A 22,580-nucleotide genomic window follows, 5' to 3' on the forward strand; every position below is an offset into this window, starting at 1 on the left:
TAACTATCTTTTTGTATGAAGCAATCACTCCACCATTGCTGACCAGAAATTAGCTATAACTGGGCTAATAACTCACTAACTAGCAAAGAATATCAACAAATGTGCACACAACTCTCGCTTTGATCTCAAAACAAGCGCATCTATCTACTCGCTTGTGCCAGTCATTGCAATAGAATCCTACTCAGAAGTGCTCTACAAAATCTATTGCATAGTTAGTTTTGCATACTAATGGTTGAGTATAATTTGTGTAACGTTCCACAAAATAACCCTCCCTACTGAGTCTTGCATAGTCAGTTTTGTTTCAGTATGTTGCATTGAAAGTGGCTAATATTACTTTGATTCGATCACAATTCCGGCCACAGTATAGGGAAACGTTGATTGTGTTAACTAAAGGGGAACATTCCAAACTTCCCGGAGGCTTTGCATACCTTTGTGGGATGGTTCGAGTACGGGAGGCGCCCTTAAGTCTCCATACGGGCGAATGAGTGTGTGTGTGTGTATTTAAGAACTGGGTTTGTTGCACAAGTCCCAAAAAATAGACGAGTGAGTCAAAATAGGAAAGCTGGCATAGGTTAAATCTAATTAGGCTACGTTTGCTATTTTTCCAAATTTATCTCAACTTTACCATTGAAAATGGAGACTCAGAATGTCGCAACTGGTTCCATTGCCAACCCTGTTAAATTTCGGGACCAGGACTATGTAGCCCTCCTAGATGCGTGCATTAAATCAGGTTCGCTGTTCTCTGACTCAACCTTCACCCCGGACCAGAGCTCCATCGGTATGCCTACCGACCCGGACCCCAAAAAGGAGATCAAGTGGCTGCGACCCAAGGTAGGCTACCGTCCTATCAGTGTCTACCCCAGTGAGTCGAGATCACTTTCGCAGTCAAAAAGCAAGCCGAGATCTAACGCACATATATATATTTTTTAAAAACATGACTTATAAAAATGTCACATTAACCTAATCAAAACTGTTCTGTAGAAATGAGGTTTGTGCAGTAGGCCTAATACATAATCACAGCATATTGGCTATATGCCTGGCCTGCCAATATTGTTATTCTCAGACCATATTATATTTCAAAACTCGAGCTTTGATAACAAAATAGTTCAGTTGGTGTAGCACAGCAGAGCATAAATTGAAATAATTCGCTTTTTTATTTTACTGGACTAATACTACCTGCATATGATGGTCATGGTGCTTTCAAGACAACTGGGAACAAGACAAAAAACGAAAATCGGAAAGACTCCCCCAGAGTTCCTGCTCTCTCACGGTCCCTGCTTTCTTATGCCTTTTCTTTCCTCTGGTGAGACTGAACAGAGAGAGGGGACACAATCTTCCACCTGATGGTGAAACTCGAGTCACTCACACCGCATCTGCCTCATGCACAAATCCATGTTGTTCCTTTGACCAGAGAAAGCAAAATATTACTTGAAATTAAAATAGACAGGACGAAATGCTAATAATAATACAAACGCAGGGCTTTGGATTATTTGAATCAGCTATGTAGTGCAAGGGGGGAGGGGCAGGACAGGACCGAGTTTGGGAAACCCTGGTCTACATGATAGCCAGCCATGTGGTCACACTCAAAAACCTACTTCTATATTGCAATAGTCAGCTTCTTACTCGTGATAGTCATGCTTATCTTACGGATATCTGTAGCCTATGTTCTAATTTTTCTAATGACATGAATTGAGGATATGAGTAGGTCTAGTTGTGTACAATTGGGTGTTGCTCCTGGACAGATGTAGGCTACATCTGAGCTGACTCACTGACAGGTGTTGTCTAGTTTTGAGGAAGATAGATTGATCTGCTGGAGTATGTTAAGAGAGAAGAAAGACAAAGTACAGAGTCTGAGCCAAACAGCTGGACATGATATCTCTAAAAGCAGAAAAGAGATGGAATAATGAGATTACAACCGAAGAAGCCATGAAACGTTTGTGATGCAGTTTAAATCATGAACATTGCTTTGTCATCATCCAGTCAACTGTTATGTGAATGAAACGAGAGTGTTGTGTTGGTTATACATTCCCTCAGACAGTGTAAACTGTAGTCTTGAACTCTGCCCCTTGTCTCTCTCTCTCTGCAGGAGATCAGCGCCAATGCTGTGTTTGTGGAGGACACAATGTGCACCACCGATATCTGCCAGGGTCAGCTGGGTAAGTGTGTGTGTGCGTGCGTGTGTTTTAAACATCGTAGGATGGGATATCATTGCAGTAACAGGTAGACACTTATCTTCACTCCAACTCACAGTTTTCATGTACAGTGGGGAAAAAAAGTATTTAGTCAGCCACCAATTGTGCAAGTTCTCCCACTTAAAAAGATGAGAGAGGCCTGTAATTTTCATCATAGGTACACGTCAACTATGACAGACAAAATGAGAAAAAAATATCCAGAAAATCACATTGTAGGATTTTTAATGAATTTATTTGCAAATTATGGTGGAAAATAAGTATTTGGTCAATAACAAAAGTTTCTCAATACTTTGTTATATACCCTTTGTTGGCAATGACACAGGTCAAACGTTTTCTGTAAGTCTTCACAAGGTTTTCACACACTGTTGCTGGTATTTTGGCCCATTCCTCCATGCAGATCTCCTCTAGAGCAATGATGTTTTGGTGCTGTCGCTGGGCAACACGGACTTTCAACTCCCTCCAAAGATTTTCTATGGGGTTGAGATCTGGAGACAGGCTAGGCCACTCCAGGACCTTGAAATGCTTCTTACGAAGCCACTCCTTTGTTGCCCGGGCGGTGTGTTTGGGATCATTGTCATGCTGAAAGACCCAGCCACGTTTCATCTTCAATGCCCTTGCTGATGGAAGGAGGTTTTCACTCAAAATCTCACAATACATGGCCCCATTCATTCTTTCCTTTACACGGATCAGTCGTCCTGGTCCCTTTGCAGAAAAACAGCCCCAAAGCATGATGTTTCCACCCCCATGCTTCACAGTAGATATGGTGTTCTTTGGATGCAACTCAGCATTCTTTGTCCTCCAAACACGACGAGTTGAGTTTTTACCAAAAAGTTCTATTTTGGTTTCATCTGACCATATGACATTCTCCCAATCCTCTTCTGGATCATCCAAATGCACTCTAGCAAACTTCAGACGGGCCTGGACATGTACTGGCTTAAGCAGGGGGACACGTCTGGCACTGCAGGATTTGAGTCCCTGGCGGCGTAGTGTGTTACTGATGGTAGGCTTTGTTACTTTGGTCCCAGCTCTCTGCAGGTCATTCACTAGGTCCCCCCGTGTGGTTCTTGTGATCATTTTGACCCCACGGGGTGAGATCAAGATCGAGGGAGATTATCAGTGGTCTTGTATGTCTTCCATTTCCTAATAATTGCTCCCACAGTTGATTTCTTCAAACCAAGCTGCTTACCTATTGCAGATTCAGTCTTCCCAGCCTGGTGCAGGGCTACAATTTTGTTTCTGGTGTCCTTTGACAGCTCTTTGGTCTTGGCCATAGTGGAGTTTGGATTGTGACTGTTTGAGGTTGTGGACAGGTGTCTTTTATACTGATAACAAGTTCAAACAGGTGCCATTAATACAGGTAACGAGTGGAGGACAGAGGAGCCTCTTAAAGAAGAAGATACAGGTCTGTGAGAGCCAGAAATCTTGCTTGTTTGTAGATGACCAAATACTTATTTTCCACCATAATTTGCAAATAAATTCATAAAAAATCCTACAATGTGATTTTCTGGATTTTTTTTTCTCAATTTGTCTGTCATAGTTGACGTGTACCTATGATGAAAATTACAGGCCTCTCTCATCTTTTTAAGTGGGAGAACTTGCACAATTGGTGGCTGACTAAATACTTTTTTCCCCCACTGTATAACTAGATTGACCTCACCTCTCCAAACCTATTCTCTTGGGAATGGTGTTGAGATATCCTGGTTATACTATCTGTATGGTTCAGACGCTGGAGGATCTCGATCTATCACACTGAATATGTCACCCCTCCACACTGCCCCAGGGGCTCCGCTCCAAACATATGGCCCAACAGCAGGGGGATCAGGGTAACATTCTGTGCTCTCACCTCCCAGTCCCAACCTCCTCGGAGTATCTGTAGGTCTAAAATGGACCCTGTGATCACACCCCTTTTTCCCATGAAAAACAATGTGCTTTGTTTATCACCACTTTTCATGTGATGTCCAGTCTGTTTTGCATTGCTGTGAAATGGTGAGAATTCTCATGTTGCTTTCTTGTTATTGCTTCATTATTTGTCCTCAAGGTTTGTGTGATGGATCTGGTGTCAATGTGGCATCCCTCTTTGTGTGTGTGTGTGTGTGTGTGTGTGTGTGTGTGTGTGTGTGCGTCAAACATCAACACCTCTTTCTTTCCTCTGCATGGACACAAAGAGCAGCCGGTTACTGTTAGAGAGGAATGTGCCTGTGTGTGTACAGACATGTTTGTGTGCGCATGTGTTTGTGAGGGAGAGAGTGTGTGAGTGTGGGAAATCTGCAGTGTTAGAACTTCCTCAAGCGTCAGGAAATGATTTGAAATGAAAAACACATGTAGAATCAATTGAAATCAAATCCATACCTTTAGTTAACATGTATCTTGCCTTTGGCCTGTCTTTCTTTTTCTAATAGGTGACTGTTGGCTTCTGGCAGCCCTGTCCTGCCTCACCATGCACCCCAATCTCTTTGTCAAAGTGGTACCACCTAATCAGAGCCTGACAGAATCCTATGCTGGCATCTTCCACTTCACGGTAGTGCATGGGGGGGGGGGGGGGGGGGTTCATGAGCTTGCTGTGTACATGTGTTATAATAATAATAATATGCCATTTAGCAGACGCTGTGTTCTGCGTACTCACTTTTTGTTATTACAATAAGAATGTCCATTACAATCTTATTAGTGTAGCATGCCTTGGAAAAGAGTGAGAGTGGTAATAGCAGGACTGAAAAGTAGTAGTTTCAAGTTTTAATGTCACATGCACAAGTACAGTGAAATGCCTTTCTTTCAAACTCAAAACCCAACAATGCAATAATCAATAACAATGTATTACTTGGAAAAAACAAACACGAGAAATAAGAATAAGAAATATGAAATACACAAAGTAAGTAAGTAAGCATACTATATACAGGAAATATTTAAAAAGTAAATTCCAAACCATATTTACATGTGCAGGGATACTGGAGTGATTGAGGTAGATACAGTGGGGAGAACAAGTATTTGATACACTGCCGACTTTGCAGGTTTTCCTACTTACAAAGCATGTAGAGGTCTGTAATTTTTATCATAGGTATACTTCAACTGTGAGAGACGGAATCTCAAAAATCCAGAAAATCACATTGTATGATTTTTAAGTAATTAATTTGCATTTTATTGCATGACATAAGTATTTGATCACCTACCAACCAGTAAGAATTCCGGCTCTCACAGACCTGTTAGTTTTTCTTTAAGAAGCCCTCCTGTTCTCCACTCATTACCTGTATTAACTGCACCTGTTTGAACTCGTTACCTGTATAAAAGACACCTGTCCACACACTCAATCAAACAGACTCCAATCTCTCCACAATGGCCAAGACCAGAGAGCTGTGTAAGGACATCAGGGATAAAATTGTAGACCTGCACAAGGCTGGGATGGGCTACAGGACAATAGGCAAGCAGCTTGGTGAGAAGGCAACAATTGTTGGCGCAATTATTAGAAAATGGAAGAAGTTCAAGATGACGGTCAATCACCCTCGGTCTGGGGCTCCATGCAAGATCTCACCTCGTGGGGCATCAATGATCATGAGGAAGGTGAGGGATCAGTCCAGAACTACACGGCAGGACCTGGTCAATGACCTGAAGAGAGCTGGGACCACAGTCTCAAAGAAAACCATTAGTAACACACTACGCCATCATGGATTAAAATCCTGCAGCGCACGCAAGGTCCCCCTGCTCAAGCCAGCGCATGTCCAGGCCCGTCTGAAGTTTGCCAATGACCATCTGGATGATCCAGAGGAGGAATGGGAGAAGATCATGTGGTCTAATTAAACAAAAATAGAGCTTTTTGGTCTAAACTCCACTCGCCATGTTTGGAGGAAGAAGAAGGATGAGTACAACCCCAAGAACACCATCCCAACCGTGAAGCATGGAGGTGGAAACATCATTCTTTGGGGATGCTTTTCTGCAAAGGGGACAGGACGACTGCACCGTATTGAGGGGAGGATGGATGGGGCCATGTATCGCAAGATCTTGGCCAACAACCTCCTTCCCTCAGTAAGAGCATTGAAGATGGGTCGTGGCTGGGTCTTCCAGCATGACAATGACCCGAAACACACAGCCAGGGCAACTAAGGAGTGGCTCCGTAAGAAGCATCTCAAGGTCCTGGAGTGGCCTAGCCAGTCTCCAGACCTGAACCCAATAGAACATATTTGGATATCTGTTTTAGGCTTCTTGCGGTCAATTTGCAGTTTACAAATAATTTGTTATTATGTTCCGGCCCCCTGACCATCCGCTCAAGAAAAAAATCGGCCTGTGGCTAAATCTAGTTGATGATCCCTGCCTTAGATTAACTTTGCTTGTACTAGTCCCCCCCACCCCTCACACACACTCACACACACTTTCGTACACACACCTCTAACCCACACTCTATCTCGTCTCAGCAAACTTGCCTCTGTCGTCATTTAGCATTCAATAACCTCCCGAGTGGCGCAGTGGTCTAAGGCGCTGCAGATCCTGGTTCGAACTAGAGATCCTGGTTCGAATCCAGGCTCTGTCGTAGCCGGCCGCGACCGGGAGACCCATGGGGCGGTGCACAATTAGCCCAGCGTCGTCCAGGGTAGGGGAGGGAATGGCCGGCAGGGGTGTAGCTCAGTTGGTAGAGCATGTGGGTTCGATTCCCACGGTGGGCCAGTATGAAAAAATAAAAAATAATGTATAAATGACTAAAATGTAAATGTAATCATTTACAATTGCCTCAAATGCATCTTCTCTGGACCAGTTGTCAGGTTAAAGGAATTGATTACTAAAACATTGTCTCATGAAATAACGTCTGGAAACATTAAAACATCATAGAGGTCATGAGTTATGCCTTGTTATTTTCTCTAATTGCGTTAATATTTTCTCAGGTGACTTGGTCCTCGCAGTGAAGTATGTGTGGCATGGCGTAACGTGTCGGTCGGAAGGAAGGGGGATAAATATGAGTAGACTTAGAGAGCAGGAGGGGTTATGTTGGGAGTTGTTGGCAGTTGTTATTCTTCAATAACATAGACCCCAAAGCAAATCAGGGGGAGAAAAATATATTTATTCAAAGAGAACAAATCATAGTTGTAATGCTGGAAAGTAGATGGTAGACGTTAATTCTTTCCTGTCCTCAATGTTTCTCCACTGAAGAGACAGGATGTAGTTTATAGCCTCAAGCCTAGCATGTGGCGGACCAATTAGAATTCCTTGCAATAGAATTGGGCCAACGGCCAAACCCCCAAGTATCCGGTTTCAGGCTCAATGTACAGTTGAAGTCGGAAGTTTACATACACCTTAGCCAAACACATTTAAACTTAGTTTTTCACAATTCCTGACATTTAATTCTAGTAAAAATTCCCTGTCTTAGGTCAGTTAGGATCACCACTTTATTTTAAGAATGTGAAATGTCAGAATAATAGTAGAGAGAATGATTTATTTAATATTTTATTTCTTTCATCACATTCCCAGTGGGTCAGAAGTTTACATTAAATCAATTAGTATTTGGTAGCATTGCCTTTAAATTGTTTAACTTGGGTCATACGTTTCGGGTAGCCATCCACAAGCTTCCCACAATAAGTTGGGTGAATTTTGGCCAATTTCTCCTGACAGAGCTGGTGTAACTGAGTCAGGTTTGTAGGCCTCCTTACTCACACTCGCTTTTTCAGTTCTGCCCACACATTTTCAATTGAGGTCAGGGCTTTGTGATGGCCACTCCAATACCTTGACTTTGTTGTCCTTAAGCCATTTTGCCACAACTTTGGAAGTATGCTTGGGGTCATTGTCCATTTGGAAGACCCATTTGCGACCAAGCTTTAACTTCCTGACTGATGTCTTGAGATGTTGCTTCAATAAATCCACATCATTTTTCTTCCTCATGATGCCATCTATTTTGTGAAGTGCACCAGTCCCTCCTGCAGCAAAGCACCCCCACAACATGATGCCAAACATATCTATTTTTGTTTCATCAGACCAGAGGACATTTCTCCAAAAAGTACGATCTTTGTCTCCATGTGCAGTTGCAAACCGTAGTCTGGCTTCTTTATGGCGGTTTTGGAGCTGTGGCTTCTTCCTTGCTGAGTGGCCATTCAGGTTATGTCGAAATAGGACTCGTTTTGCTGTGGATATAGATACTTTTGTACCTTTTGTCCATTGCTGTTGTTCTGGGATTGATTTGCACTTTTCACACCAAAGTACGTTCATCTCTAGGAGACAGAGCACGTCTCCTTCCTGAGCGGTATGACGGCTGCGTGGTCCCATGGTGTTAATACTTGCGTACTATTGTTTGTACAGATGAATGTGGTACCTTCAGGTGTTTGGAAATTGCTCCCAAGTATGAACCAGACTTGTGGAGGTCTACACATTTTGTTTTGAGGTCTTTGCTGATTTCTTTTGATTTTCCCATGATGTCAAGCAAAGAGGCACTGAGTTTGAAGGTAGGCCTTGAAATACATCCACAGGTACACCTCCAATTGACTCATGATGTCAATTAGCCTATCAGAAGCTTCTAAAGCCATGACATCATTTTCTGGAATTTCCCAAGCTATTTAAAGGCACAGTCAACTTAGTGTATGTTTACTTCTGACCCACTGGAATTGTGATACAGTGAATTATAAGTGAAATAATCTGTCTGTAAACAATTGTTGGAAAAATGACTTGTGTCATGCACAAAGTAGATGTCCTAAGCGACTTGCCAAAACTATAGAAATGTGTGGAGTGGTTGAAAAACGAGTTTTAATAACTCCAACCTAAGTGTATGTAAACTTCCGACTTCAACTGTATAGACAATTTGGACCAATGAGAACTTGCCACATGTAGCTATGAGTTTAGAGACATCACTAAGGCATAACTCGTTACCTCTGATGTTTTAATGTAGGCCTGTACTTGCCCACTGTTATGCAACACATTACATGTAGATGTCTCTCTCCCCTTCTCCCTCCTCCCTCCCTCTCCACCTCTCTCCCTACATCCCCCTCCTCCCTTCTCCCTCCCTCACTGTCCAATCTCTTTATGCCTCCCTCTCCCGCCCTACCTACCTTCCTCCCTCTCCCTCCATACCTCCCTCTCCTTCCCGCCTCCTCCCTCCCCTCCCTGTGTAGTTCTGGCAGTATGGTGAGTGGGTGGAGGTGGTAGTGGATGACAGGCTGCCTGTACGCGGAGGCCGCCTGCTCTTCAGCTACTCCTGTACCCGCAACGAGTACTGGAGCGCCCTGGTGGAGAAAGCCTATGCCAAGTCAGTCAACCGAGATGTGTGTGTGTGTTTGTGTGTGTGTGTAATGTCTTACATTGTACTGTTTGTGTGTGTCTGGCTGTGTGTGCCTGACAATGCTCTTATGAGGTTTCAGCCTCCTCATTTGAATGCACTTATTGTAAGGCACTTTGAAAAAGAGCATCTGCTAAATGACAGAAAATGTCAATCTAGAAAATGTCCCCTTCCTTTATATGCCTCATTCCTCTCTCATTCCTCTCCCACGCCACACTATCCCTTCCCCCTTCCTCTCCCACACCACTCTATCCCCTTCCTCTCCCACACCACTCTATCCCCTCCCCCTTCTCTCCACACACTCCTTTCACCTGCTCCCTCTACCCCTATCTCGGAGCAGGCTGATCGGGTCGTATGGCAGTCTGAAGGGGGGTAATATCTCTGAGGCGATGGAGGACTTCACAGGCGGCATTGCCTACTCCCTCCCTGTATCCTCACGCACCCCCAGGATCATGTGGAAAGCCCTCTCTGATGCCCTGTCCCGTGGCAGCCTGCTCAGCTGCTTCATACAGGTACAGAACAAACACACACATGCACGCAAGAACGCACGCACACACACACTCACACCCATGGCACATATATGATTCATATACTTTATGGTGAATGCTGTTCCCAACATAGCTACACACCTATCTCACACCCACACCTCTCCTTCGTCAATAGCTACTGTGATTGCAAGTGTGATTCTCACTGTGTAAGCAGCAAGTTGCTCTCTATGTGCTGTGTATCTCCACAGGCTAGGAACTACCTTGAGATTGGCACAGTGACTGCAGAGGGACTGGTGAAGGGCCATGCATACGCCATCACAGACACTGACACGGTATGTCTCATACTGTGCTTCACCAAGCCAAAGTCATCAGAAAATAATCCACTTTCCCATTTTGCTCACATAATTATTTGTGTATGTGGTTCAGGTGAAGAAGTCAGCTGGTGAGGCCTTGTTGCTGAGGCTGAGGAACCCCTGGGGCTTTGTGGAGTACTCTGGACCCTGGAGTGACAAGTGAGGAAGTGTATGTGTGTGTTTGCGTGCATGTGTGTTCGTTTTGTCGTTACACAGTAATCCTGTGCTGATTTTCCTGTGTGTGTAATTGTAGGAGTAAAGTCTGGGATGATGTGGATGCTGCTGAAAAGAAAAGGATTGAGCTGAAAAATAGTGAGGACGGAGAGTTCTGGTAGGTTCTGGCATTACAAACACAAACATACGTAGACACATACATCGACCAGTCTCTATATCTACTGTACTTTATTTTTGTTTATGCATACATGTGTATATATAACATAATGTATAATAACTGATACAAATAATGAAAAATGATGTAATGTATTATAGATGACTCCAAATGAAATACTGTACCATGTTTGACTATGACTGCATTCAGTGTCTCAAAACTCTATTTGAGTGGTCCACAATGTGGTTTTTAAAATCTGTATTTTGTAATGTCAACTATTGTATCATTGTGGAATGACACTTTAATAAATGTTTCTAACCGTAACTCTACATCTCATCTAGTTTCACACAATACAACCACAGCACACACACACATTCTAACAGGATGTATCCTCTCTGTGTGTCAGGATCAGTGCGGAGGACTTCAACAAGCTGTTTGACACAGTGGAGCTGTGTAGTGTGGACCCTGACCCCATAGTGGACGAGGACACACCCACCGACCCCGACTCCCCTCCCGCCCCCATCTCTGCCTGGACCCTCAGCTCCCACAAAGGCTCCTGGGTATCGGGCTCCACTGCAGGGGGAAGCTGTAGTTACCCTCGTGAGTCTGTGTGTGTGTTTCCAAAAGCATATTGTTTGTAATTTCACCTACTTGTCATTTACTACCTTCCTTTTCATCACCCCGACTCCCCCCCCCCCCCCCTCTTTTTCTCTCTCTATTGTAGGATCTTTCTGGAAGAATCCCCAGTTCCAGCTTATCCTTGCCGAGCATGATGATGATAAAGTGATAACCCCGGAGGAGAACAAGGTGTCAGAGAAGCAGAATGAGAAAGCAAAGCAGTGCACCGTGCTGGTGGAACTACTGCAGAAAGACCGGAGAAAGAAGGATAAAATCAACTTCCTCCACATCGCCTTCCACATCTACAGGGTGAGAGAGAAAGGGAGAGAAAATGTTTTGTCCCTGTATGTGCTGTGAATCTGAATGTTCTACATCTTCAGTTAATCTGATGTATTTCCTGTCTCTGCAGGTTCCTCCAAAGGTGAGTATGTTATTCTAAAGTATTTGAAAAACCTACATAATTTCATTAGTTAGACAATGTCATCACTTTTAATCTACCAATGTCTGCTGCCCCCTCTCTCTCCACCATTACCACCCTCTCTCCCTCTTTTCTATCTCTGCCTTCCTCTTCCTCTCTCGCCTCTTCTCCTCTCTTCCCCTCCCCTCCCGTTCTCTCCTCTCCTCCCTGCTCCACCTGTCGTAGCTCCAGAGCCTGTGTCTGGACCAGAGCTTCTTCTCTTCCCAGCAGCCTGTGGGGAGCTCTGGGAAGTACCAGCCCATCAGGTACTGTACCTCAGCAGCCAGTATTCACGGCAAATACAGTATGTCACATTTTCATGAAAACAGTCTATAAAGTTGTATCTCACCTCTTCTTCTCTTCTTCTCTTTTGTCACTGTAGGGCTGTGTGGAGGGAGGTGAGGCTGGACCCAGGAAACTATGTGATACTGGCCTCCACCTACAGTCCCAACCAGCCTGCGGAATTCTTCCTCCGCATCTATTCCAAGACTGGCAACAATCTGGGGTACAGAGGGGGTGGGTGGGGGCGGGTGATGATTATGCTGATGATGACAATTCAATGACAATCTCATATTGCGTTGAGACTGATGGTGCTCCTCCTTGTATTCCAGGACCCAAGCCTTCACCTGCTCCACTGGCTTCCTCATGGTGAATTGAACCTTACTGAAGCATACTTTTACTGCACTACTGCTCTCCAGTTCAGCAAGCCAACTGTCAGTGTGTGTGTGTGTGTGTGTGTGTGTGTGTGTGTCCTTCACAGGTAATGTCAATGCCACCAGTCTTGCCAGAGGATCGGAAGAGAGTACAGAAGACCTTTGATGAGGTGGCAGGGCCGGTAGGAATTCTCTCATCTCAAAATATAACTCAACCATAGAAGAGAAATGTCTCCCTTAGACAGTCTTAACCTCCTGTTCTCTCTCCCTGGCAGGATGACAGGCTGAATGCTAAGGAGTTCATGAAGCTGGTTAACTCAGGTTAGATCATTCATGAACTCAGGTTGTCATTATAAGGTTAATTTAGTCCAACCATGTTGCAGAACTCCCTAAACTGCTGTAATGAAGGGTACAACTATTGTATGTTGGTCCTATTGAGGGGAATATTCTGACACTGCAGTACCAGTAAAAGCCAGTAGGTGGGAGCAGAGTAGCAATGTTTCCTCTAGCAGGTAGACAAACTTTTGGGGGAAATTGAAATGACTTCTCTAGACAAAACCTCATAACTAATATACCATTACAATCCTCTGCCTCGTTCACTCCTCCCCTCTCTCAGTTCTGGAGAAAGATTACCAGCTGCCACTGGAGACATGCAGACAGCTCATCTTTGGAGAGAATGTATCCTTTTATTTGGCCAGTTGTCACAACCTTTTCCCTTACATCTCACTGGCTTTGTTTTTCTTGCCGGGGCCCGTATCCACAAAGCATCTCAGAGTAGGAGTGCTGATCTTTGATTTGTCCATTTAATCTTATCCATTATGATCTAAAAGGCTAAACTGATCCTAGATCAGCAGCCATAAGCCATAAGACTTCTGAACAGCTAACCAAATGGCTACTAGGACTATTTGCATTGACCCCCCCCCCTTTATGCTGCTGCTACTCTCTTTTTATTATCTATGCATAGTCACCTTAACTCTACCTACATGTACATATTACCTCAATTACCTCGACTAACCTGTGCCCCCGCACATTGACGCTGTACCGGTACCCCCTGTATATAGCCTCATTACTGTTATTTTATTGTTGCTCTTTAATTATTTGTTATTTTCTTATTTTTCTTTTTTTTTATTGATTTATTGTTTACTTCAGTTTATTTAATAAATACTTTCTTAACACTTATTTTTTCTTAAAATTGGGTTGTTGGTTAAGTACTTTTAATAAGCATTTCACTGTAAGGTCTACAGCTGTTGTATTCGGCGCATGTGACAAATAACATTTGATTTGATATGCATTGTGGATACGGGCCCTGGTACTTTTTGAGCACCTGTGTCTGAGAGCGATCCCTAACTCACTTGTCAGACTGGGGGACGTAGCAGTCTGACCCGAGAGCAGACAGAGCCTGTGCTGGCCTCTCTTCGCAATCTGCAGGTACGACTGAGGGACAAGCTCCAAGGTGTTAAGCAATAAATCCAGAGGGGGTATGGTATATTGGCCATTATAAACTTGTTCAAGCCCTGAATGCTGATTGGCTGACAGCCATGGTACATCAGACCCTGTGTTGAATGGAGCCGTAGAGATGGCTGCCGTTTTACAGCCCTCTAACCAAATGTACTATTATGTGTGTTTTTTCGCGTTATTTGTAATTTATTCTGTACATAATGTTTCTGCCACCGTCTCTTATGACCAAAAAGAGCTTCTGGATATCAGGACAGCGATTACTCACCTCGTATTGGAAAAAGATTTTTTCTTCAACGAGTCGGACGCGAAGGATATTCTACAGACACCCAACAAGGCCCAAATCCCCATCATTCGCATGAGAAAGAGACGGAGATATCGTGGACATAGGTCGGGGTGCCTTGTAAGGATCCGATGGCGAGCGAGTAAACTTCCTCTTCCATCAATCCTATTAGCCAATGTTCAATCATTTGAAAATAAATTGGACGACCTAAGATTAAGGTTATCCTACCAACAGAACATTAAAAACGGTAATATCTTATGTTTCACAGAGTCGTGGCTGAACGACGACATTTATAACATACAGCTGGTGGGATATACGCTACATCGGCAGGATAGAACGGCGCTGACTCTGTGTATATTTGTAAACAACAGCTGGTGCATAACATCTAATACTAAGGAAGTCTTGAGGTTTTGCTCGCCTGAGGTAGAGTATCTCATGATGAGCTGTAGACCACACTATTTACCAAGAGAGTTTTCATCTATATTTTTCGTAGCTGTCTATTTACCACCACAAACCGATGCTGGCACTAAGATTGCACTCAATGAGCTGTATAAGGCCATAAGTAAACAGGAAAACGCTCATCCAGAGGCAGCACTCCTAGTGGCCGGGGACTTTAATGCAGGGAAACTTAAATCCGTTCTACCTAATTTCTACCAGCATGTTAAATGTGCAACCAGAGGGAAAAAAACTCTAGACAATCTTTACTCCACACACAGAGATGCGTACAAAGCTCTCCCTCTCCCTTATAAGCAAATACTAAAGCAGGAAGCACCAGTGCATCAGTTAATAAGGAAGTGGTCAGATGACGCAGATGCTAAGCTACAGGACTGTTTTGCTAGCACAGACTGGAATATGTTCTGGGATTCTTCCGATAGCATTGAGGAGTACACCACATCAGTCACTGGCTTCATCAATAAGTGCATCGATGGCGTCGTCCCCACAGTGACCGTACGTACATACCCTAACCAGAAGCCATGGATTACAGGCAACATCTGCACTGAGCTAAAGGGTAGAGCTGCCGGTTTCACCCCTCGGGTGCGTGCTCAGTCCCCTCCTGTACTCCCTGTTCACTCATGACTGCATGGCCAGGCACAACTCCAACACCATCATTAAGTTTGCCGACGACACAACAGTGGTAGGCCTGATCACCGACAACGATGAGACAGCCTATAGGGAGGAGGTCAGAGACCTGGCCGTGTGGTGCCAGGATAACAACCTCTCCCTCAACGTGATCAAGACAAAGGAGATGATTGTGGACTACAGGAAAAAAAAAGAGGACTGAGCACGCCCCCATTCTCATCGACGGGGCTGTAGTGGAACAGGTTGAGAGCTTCCAGTTCCTTGGTGTGCACATCACCAACGTACTATCATGGTCCAAACACACCAAGACAGTCGTGAAGAGGGCACGACAAAGCCTATTCCCCCTCAGGAGACTGAAGAGATTTGGCATGGGTCCTCAGATCCTCAAAAGGTTATACAGCTGCACCATCGAGAGCATCCTGACTGGTTGCATCACCGCCTGGTATGGCAACTGCTTGGCCTCCGACCGCAAGGCACTACAGAGGGTAGTGCGTACGGCCCAGTACATCACTGGGACCAAGCTTCCTGCCATCCAGGACCTCTATACCAGGCGGTGTCAGAGGAAGGCCCAAAAAATGGTCAGGCTCCAGCCACCCTAGTTGTAGAGTGTTCTCTCTGCTACCGCACGGCAAGCGGTACCGGAGCACCAAGTCTAGGTCCAAAAGGCTTCTTAACAGCTTCTACCCCCAAGCCATAAGACTTCTGAACAGATAATCATGGCTACCCGGACTATTTGCATTGCCCCCCCCACCCAACCCCACCCCACGCTGCTGCTACTCTGTTTATTATTTATGCGTAGTCACTTTAACTCTACCCACATGTACATATTACCTCAATTACCTCGACTAACTGGTGCCCCCGCACATTGACTCTGTACCGGTACCCCCTGTATATAGCCTCCCTACTATTATTTTATTTTACTGCTGCTCTTTAATTATTTGCTATTTTCTATTTTTTACTTATCTATGTTTTACTGAACACTTTAAAAAAATATATATATATTTTTTTTTTCTTTAAAAAACTGCGTTGTTGGTTAAGGGCTTGTAAGTAAGCATTTCACTGTAAGGTCTACACCGGTTGTATTCGGCGCATGTGGCAGATTTGATTATACCATGGGTACGACAAAACATTTATTTTTACTGCTCTAATTACGTTGGTAACCAGTTAATAATAGCAATAATTTATCTCGGGAGTTTGTGGTATATGGCCAATATACCACGGCTAAGGGCTGTATCCAGGCACTCCGTGTTGCGTCATGCATAAGAACAGCCCTTAACCGTTGTATATTGGCCATATACCACACCTCCTCGGGCCTTAAAGCTTAAATATACAGCGGATAAGGGCTGTTCTTAAGCACGATGCGAAGCTGAGTGCCTGGATACAACCCTTAGCCGTGGTATTTTGGCCAAATACCACAAACACCAGAGGTGCCTTATTGCTATGATAAACTGGTTCATACGCATGGTATATTGTCTAATATACACACGGCTGAAATGCTGTTTCAGCCAATCAGCATCCAGGACCCAAAATACCTGGTTAATAATTAGTCATATTACTAAGCTACAGCTACTCAACCATCTGTCATTGACCTCTCACGCTCTTTCTCTTTCAGTCCATCTTCTTCAAGTTTGATCAGGACTCTTCAGGGACCATGAGCCCCTTTGAGCTTTGTCTGGCCCTCCAGGCTGCTGGTGCGTACACACACACACACACACACGTCCACACTCTCTCTCTCTGCCTCTTACACTCCCTCCCTCCCTCCATCCGTCTCTCACTCTCTCATTCACTCACTCACTCCCTCACTTTCCATATCATTGTTACATTTTACCCCCATTCTTGAACATTTCTCTCTTCTTCCTCCCTCCTGCTAGGTGTGCAGTGTGATGGCCAGGTCATACAGGTGCTGTGGGAAAGGTTTGGCTCTGGGGAGCTGCACCTGCCGTTCCATGGCTTTGTGGCCTGTGTCACCAGGCTGCGCAAGCTATTCGGTATGTCAACACACACACACGCACATTTCTACACACTTAGGTGTGTTGTGTTTTGTTGCAGGTTTTGATATTCAGCCTTAATATTGTGTCTTTGTATCCCCTTTCCCCAGCCCTGTATCAAACAGAGAGCAACCCAGAGGTCAAAGACAGAGGAATCAATGCTGTGAGTCCTCCTTGACCATAAAATCAAATCAACCAAAACCCTGGCCCTAACCCTAACTTCATGTCCACATCCTGGTTCAACCCTAACCCTCAACCACAACCCTAACCCTAATCCAAAACCTAACTTCATGTTCACATCCTGGTTCGACCCTAACCCTGACCACAACCCTAACCCTAACTCTAGCTTCATGTCCACATCCCGGTTCAACCCTAACCCTACCCTCACCCACAACCCTAGCATAATGTCCACATTCCTGTTCAACCCTTACCCTAGCCATAACCCTATATCTTGACGGTAACCATGACCCTAAACATGAACCATAACCTGACCCTAATCCGTCCTGTGCCAGACCATATCCTCAAGCATAACTCATACCTTGACCCTGACCCCACCTTTAATACAGGCTATACCCTTACTAATGCCCTCTAACCCTGACTGGTTGCTGCTCTTTTTGCTGTTTTCTTACAGTGGCTGCTCCGACTCCTGACCGTGTGAGTGTGCTCTGCAAACGGGGTCTCTGCGTGGGCACTGCAGGGGCATTCTGTCTGACCAGGACCATATGATAACATCATGCCTCCGTCGGCGCCCTCGTCCACACACACACACAAACAACTCCTGGCCTTTGTCACCATACGATACACTGCTGCTATAGGCACTGTCATGTTAGCAGTGTCAGAATAACAGCCTCAAAGCAGTATGTGATGACGATGTCACACATCACATTATATTCTATGTACACCACTGTCATTCTCTACAGCAATATTGTATTATAGTGCTTTACATTAATTTACATGGATAGTACCTGTGGAGTTAGTGTCACTACTAATGTATTTGATGTGTACACAAATATGAATCTCTAAATCTCTATTTCCGCAAAGAATTTTCAGCATTTCAGCTAAATATTTTCAGCAATTGAGTCAAGTTCTTTAACTTCTTTCATTATTTGAGTTTTTAATAGTGAAAATGTAGTTCAAGCTCTGGAAATTAAAATAAAAAACGCAGTAATGACATGTATCCCAAAATAAATCCAGTGATTTCTGGGTTTATAAATACAGCCCAGCCTCACACACACACACACGGTGAGTACGGCCTGCCCTGGTGAGGGAGTGAGGGTGATGTCTCAGCCACGCTGCACTCATCGTCTCTATTCTTATCATACTGACGCCACGTACAGCGTCAACACGCACTCACCTCCTCCGCTACGTTCCCTCGCTCCCTCCCTCCTTTGCTCCATCCATCCCTCCCTCCCTCCCTCGTGCTCTCTCTAGTAACTCTGTCTCAGTTTCACAATCTGCCTCCTTCCTCTGATACCCTCTGTGCTCTCAGTCACAAACACACAAACATGTACGCTCTTGTCCTTTCTCCTGATGCTCCTATAAATATAATCTTTGCTCACACACAGCTTCCTGTTCATCTTTAGGTGACCACTGTTGTGGCAAATTCGTCCTTATATTAATCAAAGAACCAAAGTATTTCAGAGTTTTTGTAGAATTAAGATAGACTTTATTACATACATAATAGAGCCGAAGTGGTTTGCAAAACATCTGATTGTCCACCTCCCAGCTCTCAGTTTATATAATAATTGTACATACATTTTAGCATTTTGGAATGCCCCTCTTTCAATACTATAGACACTGCTTTAGATTGTGCCCCTTTCCGATAAATGTTGTTAGTTAAGATCATGGCAACAGCTCTATCGCAATTGCCAGTCTGCTATTATTTGAAGTCAGTAGATTTAGGTAACTGTCATTTCTGATTAGGCTACAGGTAACAAAACATACACTTGTTGTAGTTTACAAGCATATATTCAATTAATTTTCATATTCCATTCAATAGGTTCCTCCAGAAAACCATTAGGTCACACAAAAAAACGAATTACCTCAATCGTTCCAATCTCTTAAAATAAACACTGGCTGCTATATCAATCTAAGCAACCCATTGCCATAGTCGAATTATAATCAGAAACCCAGATTTTAGTCAGTAACACAGAACCTATGCCTATTCAAATGACAAATAAATCCCGCAAATATCCTAATTACAATGGTTTGTAGTCTTAACATCTGTCACATAACACAATTACCAGAAAATAGCCTTAAAGGTCGTCCAAGTGTTTCTTTGCAGAGATCTCACATGCTCAAAGGGAATAATTAGCAGTCAACGAGTCAAATCTACATTCAGTGATTTGGAAACAGATCTAACAAGTTTAATCAAATGGATTATGTTTTCCCTTGCGACATAATAACATTCCTTTACACCCCCTTAGCTCCGCAATGAGAGACAGTCATATAATGCTTAACCTTATCAAATCTCTAATAACCGATTCTACACACATAACAATTCACCATATCGTCATATACTCACATCAACCAATCAATTCTTTTTTTTAACGATTCTCAATCGACACAAATCAACTTCTAGAAACATACTCCCAGCGGAACCAAAAAAACAGACTGTAGTTTCCAGGACATTGCCCTGTCTGTCATGGGATCCACCCAGAAAATACTGACTTTCCACAACTTTGTAAAACACCATTCCACTCTCAATACCACTTCTTGATCTTCTATGATCTAAGTCTGTTATTGTCAAGGCGTCAGTGTAATGCGGTAGGATGAAGTCAGGCGCAGGACACAGAGCTAATCGAAAAACGTCCTTTACTCGTAGGTATCTTAATGAACATACCTCCATGCAGGGAGGAACAAACCCACTCACATACGACAACCAAAACATGAACAAACATGCACAACACACAGTGTGAGCCAGAGGGTTAAATAGGAAAGATATAATTACATGATGGGAAACAGGTGAGACCAATACAGACAAATCAAGTAGAACATAGAAACATGGATCGGTAGCAGCTAGTACTCCGGTGACGACGAACGCCGAAGCCTGCCCAAGCAAGGAGGAGGGTCAGCCTCGGATGAATTCGTGACAGTACCCCCCCCTTGACGCGCGGTTTCAGCCGTGCGCCGACCCCGGCTTCGGGGACGGCCAGGAGGACGCGGAGCAGGGCGAGTCGGATGACGACGGTGGAAATCCCTCAACATGGAGGGATCGAGGATGTCCCTCCTAGGGACCCAGCACCGTTCCTCCGGACCGTACCCCTCCCACTCCACGAGATACTGCAGGCCCCCCACCCAACGCCTCAAATCCAAGATGGAACGGAACGAGTATGCCGGTGCCCCCTCGATGTCCAGTGGGGGCGGCGGAACCTCCCGTACCTCAGACTCCTGGAGTGGACCAGCTACTACCGGCCTGAGGAGAGACACATGGAATGAGGGGTTAATACGGTAATTAGGAGGAAGCTGTAACCTATAACAAACCTTGTTCAATCTCCTCAGGACTTTAAATGGCCCCACAAACCACCGACCCAGCTTCCGGCATGGCAGGCGAAGGGGCAGGTTTCGGGTTGAGAGCCAGACCCGGTCCCCCGGTGCATACACCGGGGCCTCACTGCGGTGGCGGTCAGCGCTCGCCTTTTGTCGCCTGATGGCCCACTGCAGGCGTACATGGGCAGCGTTCCAGGTCTCTTCAGAGCGCCAAAACCACTCATCCACCGCAGGAGCCTCGATCTGGCTCTGATGCCAAGGTGCCAGGACCGGCTGATAACCTAACACACACTGAAATGGAGAAAGGTTAGTGGAGGAGTGGCGGGGTGAGTTTTGGGCCATCTCTGCCCAGGGGATAAAACCCGACCACTCCCCCGGCTGGTCCTGGCAATAGGACCGCAGAAACCTACCCACATCCTGGTTAACTCTCTCCACCTTCCCATTACTCTCGGGGTGAAAACCTGAAGTCAGGCTGATCGAGACCCCCAGACGTTCCATGAACGCCCTCCAGACCCTTGAAGTGAACTGGGGACCCCGATCTGATACAATATCCTCAGGTACCCCGTAGTGCCGGAAGACGTGTGTAAATAGGGCCTCAGCAGTTTGTAGGGCCATAGGGAGACCTGGCATAGGAATGAGACGGCAGGACTTAGAAAACCGATCCACAACGACCAGGATCGTGGTGTTCCCTTGTGAGGGGGGAAGGTCCGTAACAAAATCCACCGATAGGTGGGACCACAGCCGTTGTGGAACGGACAGGGGTTGTAATTTCCCTCTGGGAAGGTGTCTAGGTGCCTTACACTGGGCGCACACCAAGCAGGAGGAAACATAAACCCTCACATCCTTGGCTAAAGTGGGCCACCAGTACTTCCCACTAAGACAGTGCACTGTCCGACCGATGCCAGGATGACCAGAGGAGGGTGACATGTGAGCCCAGTAGATCAATAGATCGCGAACCTTGAGCGGCACGTACATAGGACCCTTTGGACACTGGGGGGGAGTGGGCTCGGTACGTAACACCCGCTCGATGTCCGCGTCAACCTCCCACACCACTGGTGCCACCAGACACGACGCCGGAAGTATGGGAGGGGGCTCAATGGACCTCTCCTCTGTGTCATACAGTCGGGACAGGGCGTCTGCCTTAGCGTTCTGGGAACCTGGTCTGTAAGAAAGAGTAAACACAAAACGAGTGAAGAACATGGCCCACCTTGCCTGGCGAGGGTTCAATCTCCTCGCCGCCCGGATGTACTCCAGATTGCGGTGGTCAGTCAAAATGAGAAAAGGGTGTTTAGCCCCCTCAAGCCAATGCCTCCACACTTTCAGAGCTTTAACCACAGCTAACAGCTCCCGGTCCCCCACATCATAGTTGCGCTCCGCCGGGCTGAGCTTCTTCGAAAAGAAAGCACAGGGGCGGAGCTTTGGTGGCGTACCTGAGCACTGAGACAGTACAGCTCCTATCCCAGCCTCGGACGCATCCACCTCAACCTGAAATGCTAAGGAGGGATCCGGATGAGCCAGCACTGGAGCCGAGGTAAACAGGTCCTTCAGGTGACCAAAAGCCCTGTCTGCCTCAGCTGACCACTGCAGTTGCACCGGTCCCCCTTCAGACAGGAGGTAATGGGAGCCGCTACCTGACCAAAGCCCCGGATAAACCTCCGGTAGTAGTTGGCAAAACCCAAGAATCGCTGCACCTCCTTCACCGTGGTTGGAGTTGGCCAATTACGCACGGCCGAAATGCGGTCAATCTCCATCTCCACACCTGACGCGGACAGGCGGTGCCCTAGGAAGGAGATGGACTCTTGGAAGAACAGACATTTCTCCGCCTTCACATACAGGTCATGCTCCAACAGTCGACCAAGCACCTGACGCACCAGGGACACATGCTCGGCCCGTGTAGCGGAGTATATGAAAATGTCATCAATATACACCACTACACCCTGTCCGTGCAGGTCCCTG

At 45.4% G+C, this 22,580-nt stretch overlaps 1 protein-coding gene across 1 annotated transcript; it reads left to right on the forward strand.

Moving 5' to 3' along the window:
- The first annotated feature begins 436 nt into the window (after positions 1 to 436).
- capn12 (calpain 12) lies at positions 437 to 19,331 on the forward strand. The gene is made up of 22 exons (XM_084147513.1): positions 437 to 831; positions 2,087 to 2,156; positions 4,592 to 4,710; positions 9,269 to 9,402; positions 9,773 to 9,944; positions 10,169 to 10,252; positions 10,347 to 10,432; positions 10,527 to 10,604; positions 11,008 to 11,201; positions 11,326 to 11,528; positions 11,629 to 11,640; positions 11,863 to 11,942; positions 12,059 to 12,181; positions 12,288 to 12,324; positions 12,437 to 12,511; positions 12,605 to 12,650; positions 12,946 to 13,007; positions 13,689 to 13,757; positions 16,760 to 16,838; positions 17,019 to 17,135; positions 17,246 to 17,298; positions 17,767 to 19,331. Exons 1-22 carry the CDS (start codon positions 634 to 636, stop codon positions 17,791 to 17,793), a joined length of 2,118 nt encoding a protein of 705 aa, XP_084003639.1. The 5' UTR covers positions 437 to 633; the 3' UTR covers positions 17,794 to 19,331.
- The last annotated feature ends 3,249 nt before the right edge of the window (positions 19,332 to 22,580 follow it).

This window comes from Coregonus lavaretus (assembly GCF_964263955.1).
Source record: "Coregonus lavaretus genome assembly, chromosome: 30".
Classification (NCBI taxonomy): domain Eukaryota; kingdom Metazoa; phylum Chordata; class Actinopteri; order Salmoniformes; family Salmonidae; genus Coregonus; species Coregonus lavaretus.

Excerpts from the sequence above, each read along its gene's own strand:
- capn12 (XM_084147513.1), top strand. The coding sequence starts at position 634 with ATGGAGACTCAGAATGTCGCAACTGGTTCCATTGCCAACCCTGTTAAA. Across the intron at positions 9,403-9,772 it reads GTGGAGAAAGCCTATGCCAA|GCTGATCGGGTCGTATGGCA; the intron begins GTCAGTCAACCG and ends ATCTCGGAGCAG. Across the intron at positions 10,605-11,007 it reads AGTGAGGACGGAGAGTTCTG|GATCAGTGCGGAGGACTTCA; the intron begins GTAGGTTCTGGC and ends TCTGTGTGTCAG.